The sequence below is a fragment of the Indicator indicator genome, chromosome 19, assembly GCF_027791375.1.
Source record: "Indicator indicator isolate 239-I01 chromosome 19, UM_Iind_1.1, whole genome shotgun sequence".
Lineage (NCBI taxonomy): Eukaryota > Metazoa > Chordata > Aves > Piciformes > Indicatoridae > Indicator > Indicator indicator.
In genome coordinates, this window is record NC_072028.1 from 156,862 (window position 1) to 162,780 (window position 5,919).

The following is a 5,919-nucleotide window of genomic DNA, read 5'->3' on the forward strand; positions in this document are numbered from 1 at the left end:
TGCTCTGAAACGCCGGGACAGCCAGAGCGGAGTTCAGCCTGTTCTGGGCAGGCCAGCAGCGGGCGACGGCTGCCCGTTGGACCGTTTCCCGCCCCTCTCAGAGCTGGTCCCCGGTGAGGGCTCGCTCTGGGCCGGATTGTAGCGCAGGGTGGTGGTGTTTGCGGTGGTAGCAGTTCGTCTTCGGATTTTTTCCTTAAATGTGCCTTAACCTCAAAGGTTCCCGTTCTCCTCTAAGGTCAGAACAGCACGTAAAGCTGACAAACGTAAAAATAATCTCTCCCAGCAACTATTAGAATAAGCTGTCGGGAGACTTCCCTCAGCTCAGGGCTTGAGGTGTCTCTGGAGACGGCTTTGTAGTTGAAGCAGACCTCCCAACAAGGCATAGAATAAGCGGCGTATTGGTTTGGTTTGTGTTTTTTACCGTTTGTGCGTCTTAATTTAGATGTTTTTCAGACTGACTAGTAAAGTTGGGAATGGAATTTGCAAGCCAGCAGCGTGTATTCAAGTAAACAGCATTGATTGCGGATTTGGTATGTTAACCATGACCGTAACCTAGCTTCAGGGAGAAGAGATCATCTCCAGATTATTACAACTGATATTTTAATCATAAAGTTAAGTTTGGAACAGGTTTATAGGTGTGTTAGTATTCTCTTCCGTGTTTCTTTCTAGGGTGGAACTGCTACTGAAGTAAAGCTCTAAAGGAGGTGTAATGACAACGAAAGCAAACTCTCTTGTGACAGCAGGATCTATAGTTGTCCCTTATGGACATGCGATTGGAAATGAGAAGTGGAGGGGGTCAGAGATAGCCCAGAGGCTACACGGTAAGCACAAACTGAAAGAGAAAAAACAATTCAGGCAAAGCATTCCTCTCAGATTATGCTGTACTTTGTGCCTGACTGGTCCCATTTTTGTGGTACAGCCTGTTAGCAGTGTGTCTGTGCAATCAGTTCTCTCGTATTTGCATAGCTGCTGAGCACTGTAAAGAAGCAGCAGAAGTATCTGCTGCTTGGGAACCATAGCCATGGGGCTATTTTGCATAGGCATCTCCACTGAAGTCCCTTGAATGTACGTGTTCTAGTGGGACTGTGCTGTCACCTCTTAGCACAGGAAACTACATTAGGATGATTTTCTCGGAATAGTATGTGATGCTTTGCTCAAGAGTATAGTGAGAAGCTGCCACACTTTCAAATCTGTAGCTTGGAAGTGCTATTAACTGGCATTACTAAAGGAAATACTGTACTTTAGATTGTTTGTACCAGTTTTGCTTAGAGAGAAGAAAGGCTTTTAAAGAATATAAAGTTTGTTGTTGTCACTGGGATTATTGAGACTGAGAGAAGGTTGTGCTGTAATTATTAGTATAATTCTAATTACTGCATTTTTTCTTTTAATAATCTCACTTTAAGGGCAAATTAGACTAATCTTTGAAGATGGCTTGGGACTTGTGGATTTTCATCTTTCAAACAGAACTTGCATTTTATATATTTCTGAAGCTGATTTGGTTGCAGGGGATGAATTCAAACGAAGATTGGTTCGGTTTAGAAATGTAAGTATTATGGAGAGAGAAAATGAAAAGCTTTCAGCTGGTATTTGTTTATTCCATGCTTCTGAAAATATTCTTGTGTTATTTTCAAATTCCAGTGGAACTAAACTTTTGTGATAATTTCCACCTGAAAACTGAAAAATTATGCAGCTGTGTAAAGCCTCAGTACTGTTGCTGTGACTTTTGTTCTTCCTCTGATTTGCTTTCAGGCTGCTTATACTTGATAGAAATTCTCTCTGTTGCATCGCATCAGCTTATCACGAAGAAAATGTTTTCTTTTTTCCTTTTAACACAGGCCAGCAGTCTCAGGGGAATTGTAATTGTCGAAAAAACCCAAATAAGCGATCAGTACTTCTTAGCAGTACAAAAGCTTGTTGTGCTAGAACTTGGAATGGTGTTGCTTCCTGTGGCAAATCAAGGAGAAGCTTCTCAATTCGTTACTCAATTAGTAAGTTTCTGTGTTAGTGGACAAAGATTTAAACATGAGCCATGAGGAGCGTTACCTGGTTTCCATCAGTCTTGGCTCATTTCAGAAAGCATACCTAGGATGTTCAGGAATGCTACATGTTTTGTTGTTTGGATGTAGGGAGTAAATGTCCTGAGGCAGCAATATGATGATTCAGGTCAGTGGAAAGAGGGCTCATTTGGGAACAGCAACAACATATATAATGCTGGATTTTTTTTTTTTTTTAATGTGAGCTTGCACTGAGATGCTACTAGATAGCATCTCACATTCCTCACTTATCTGTTAAAAATGACTGGAGATTTTGCTTTGGCTTGGGCAAACCGTATTCTGACGTTGTTTCTCGTCATCTTTTCTCTGACTGCATCCAGAAAGATGATGAAATAATTGTTTTAATTCATAGATGGTATTAAGAAACTGTTGATTTTCTAGTGAGACTTTGAGGATCTGCATCAAAGCCCTTAGTAAGGGCACACTTGAGGAGAGCTTGTTTCTGAAACGTCCTGGAGTTTGAGATGGGAAAGAGCACAGCAGAGCTCCAGCAGAGGGCGCTCACTGCCACTCCCGCCTTTGTTTTGCTCCAGGTCCGGGAGCTCAGTAGAGAGCGCAGCAGCAACCCCTTCCTTCGTAAGCAGTACTCACAGCTTGCAGAGCCAGCCGTGCTTCGGACAGTGCAACAAATTCCAGGCGTCGGGAAGACAAAAGCTCTGCTTTTACTGAAGCGCTTTAGAAGCATCCACCACCTTTGTAATGCGTCTGTCAAAGAGCTCGAGCTAGCAGTTGGACAGACAGCAGCACAACAGGTTTACAGGTTTTTATGTTCCTGACGTGTGTGCAGTGCTGTTTTGGAAAACAGACTTTTGTTTTTTTCATATGAATTATAAAATTGTGGGTTTAATAGTCACTTCTATAATCCAAATAGCAACTGGAGGGTGTTCTTTACAGCTGTACTGGTCATGTAGATTGATCTGTGCAAATCACTTTGGAAAGGTGTTTTCTATCTTTATTGTACAGAAAACTCAGAAAAAGCTGTCCCTTCCAGCATCCCCAGAAAAAAAGGAAACGTAATTTGCTTGCCTCTTTTTGTCTTACAGAAATAAAGGCTTTGTCACTAAGTGGATGGTGTTACCTTCTCAAGAACTGTATTGAACATGAGTTACAGTGCTTTACCAAAGCCACATACATTGCTTGAGAGTGGTATCTGTGATTTATAACTTCCTGGAGCTCCTTTGGAAAGTCCTACTGGAATACAGTCTGACTTTACACTGATTTATTTCTTGGCTTCCTTTTTCAGTCTACAGGGTGTTATCAAATTGATTCCTTTTTGTCTAATTATTCAAAATCTTAGTTAATTCACATTGGACTGGAGTATAGGTTGCAATAACTACGATAAATTACAAGGTAAATGACATCAAAATATAAAGTATTCATTATCATATTGATTATATGCTGCAAGGAAAATAATATGGAAGCTTTGATCAAAACTTGTAATTCAATCTATTCTTACAGTATTAATCTTTTTGAGAGTCATTTGTAAAGAGTGGTTTTCATGACATTCATTTTATTTTAAATTAGGTTCTTATCCTAATTTAAAATAATGCCTTTTGCTTTACTGATTGGGGGGGCTGAAAAGCTTCTTTCACACAGCAGGAAGCAGTTAAGCAGGATTTTCAACTCCCTTTGGTAAACTGAAGAGAAGTGAATAATAGACCCTTGGCACTTCTGTAATTGATCTCATCCCCCACATAGCCCAGGCAGCAGAAAGCCCTGTTGTTTATAGTGATCTCTTACTTGGGATGAAAATATAATTTGGCCATAAATATTTATTTAATTTATTGAAAAATAAACATCAGACTTCCTAGAGCAACAGAAGATAGTACTTTCTTACAAGTAGGGAATGCTTAAGCTTCTTTGTAACTGTTTGGATTTTCTCTCAGCTATTGTCACTTTGCTATGGAGACTGGATTTCACAGCTAAAGGTATGTGGCTATTGATGTTGCAAGGCAAACACCTTTTTATTCCTTCAAACAGCCACCTGTTTAGTGCCTTTAATAAAATTCAATTAAAGTAGTAACAATTAGTAGTAATAGAATTACACGCTGAACTACTACACTATTGCAAACTTTTCAGGTCATTACAGCCTTACACATCTTTGTGTATGGAAACTTGTTACAAATGTTCCTGTGGTCTGAGCAAAACTGTAACTGGCTGTGGAACCAGGGTTTGCCTTAAGTTAGCTGCTGGCTACCACTCTCTGGCCGAAGGAGTCTTCAGTTAGCAGACAGAAAACTGTAAGCATGGGGGGGCTGTATTTGCAGGAAGACCATCACAGTGGGCTGAGAGAAGTGAAGAGCTGGAAGGGTGATCGGTGTGGCTCTGCTAAAGATTTCCTGAGTTGGGCAGGAAGGGTAGTGGTATGGCAGGGTCTGGGACGGGTGTATGGCTGCTGCTGTGCCAGCATGGGAGAGAGGCACTGTTGCAAACACCTGTGAAGAGCAACTACCAAGGGCAGGCGAGTCACAAGTCATTCACAACACTTTCTAATGTAACTTTTATAGGGAAACTAGACTTATGTCAACACTCTTTCAGGAAGGAAGTTTTAGGCTATAATTTGTGAGTTCCTGTGTTACACAACATAAACTTTTAAGACAGTTTCTTAGCTCTTTGCAAGCAGCATTACGGAAACACCCAAGAGGTAAATAGTCAAAGCCTGTCAATTATGCTGTGTCACTCAAGGGATAGCAGAATCAAGAAGCTACTACCAAATGGCAGTATCTGATTTTTATTATTAAATAAGTGTCATCAACATATTTACACCTATTACACAAGAAACTAAAAATAAGTGACAACTTTAAAGTTTGCATCCAGACGCACTTTGCCCTTAAGTTTTGAGTATCAAACAGCAAATATCTACTCTGTAGATGGCTATGTTAACTAACACTACAGTGTTAGCAATTCTCAATTAATTTCAAACAGAAGAATCTCAAAGAAATACTGAGTCATTTGTCACACTCCTTAACGCATAGCCAATATTTGCTCATTAATTGTTCCAAGGGGAGGAGAAGGATTTTGTATCCCTTTATTTTTATCACACCAAGTATTCTGCCATTTCAGACTTCTTATATTTTGAAGTATCAATACAATTTATGGGCTCTTGATCAATATACTGGAACGTGTCAGTTTTGAGATTTGTTCCACAGCTATCACTCAGCTTTATCAAAACTACTGAGACACAAGTCTTATGGTAACCATGTTAAATGTTTTTAAGTTTGGAATAAAGTCTTATTTTAAGAATTGAACCATCAGGCATCAGAAAAGAGCAGAGTAAAAGCCTTTTGCAGTTTGAAAGATCTCTTCTAAGCCTTCTAATTCTCTTCCATAATTAAACTGCTCAGCAGAATACACCTAGGGCTCTCAGAATGAGAATGGCTGTGCATAAAAACCACAGCCTGCCCTGCCCCTTGGCACCAGGCTGGTGTATCTGAGGAACATTCTTCTCCCTCACCTGTGCTTTCACAAGATAACTTTATAGTGTTCAGTGGTTTAGAGTTGGCTCTACGCTTTTACAGCAAAATCATCCTTTACTGTGTCTCCTATTATGCATGCAGCATCAAGTCTGTAATAAATAACTCCCATTATCATAGTTATAAAATACTAGTCATGATACTGTATTTCAAAATTCCAAGGGAATTCAGTCCCGTAAGCAACAATACCTACAACTTGTTATTGCAGACCTCCCAAACTGCTTCATTCTAACCTTCATATACTTCAGTTTTACAAGTTTGCTAACCCCTGACCTCTGTAGTGGCTGAACACAGTACAGCTAGCAGCACTTGTCTGAACTCATCACACACATCTAAACATACAGTTAAATTTTTTATATAAATTTAAAAGAAAAAAATACCATGGTAACAGG

The 5,919-nt window shown here is 39.9% G+C and overlaps 1 protein-coding gene across 1 annotated transcript; it reads left to right on the forward strand.

The window, feature by feature from the left end:
* Positions 1-678: 678 nt before the first annotated feature.
* On the forward strand, positions 679-2,984 carry FAAP24 (FA core complex associated protein 24). Its single transcript, XM_054389794.1, has 4 exons — positions 679-821; positions 1,404-1,543; positions 1,836-1,988; positions 2,588-2,984. The coding sequence occupies exons 1-4, from the start codon at positions 710-712 to the stop codon at positions 2,828-2,830; spliced, it is 648 nt and encodes a 215-aa protein (XP_054245769.1). The 5' UTR covers positions 679-709; the 3' UTR covers positions 2,831-2,984.
* The last annotated feature ends 2,935 nt before the right edge of the window (positions 2,985-5,919 follow it).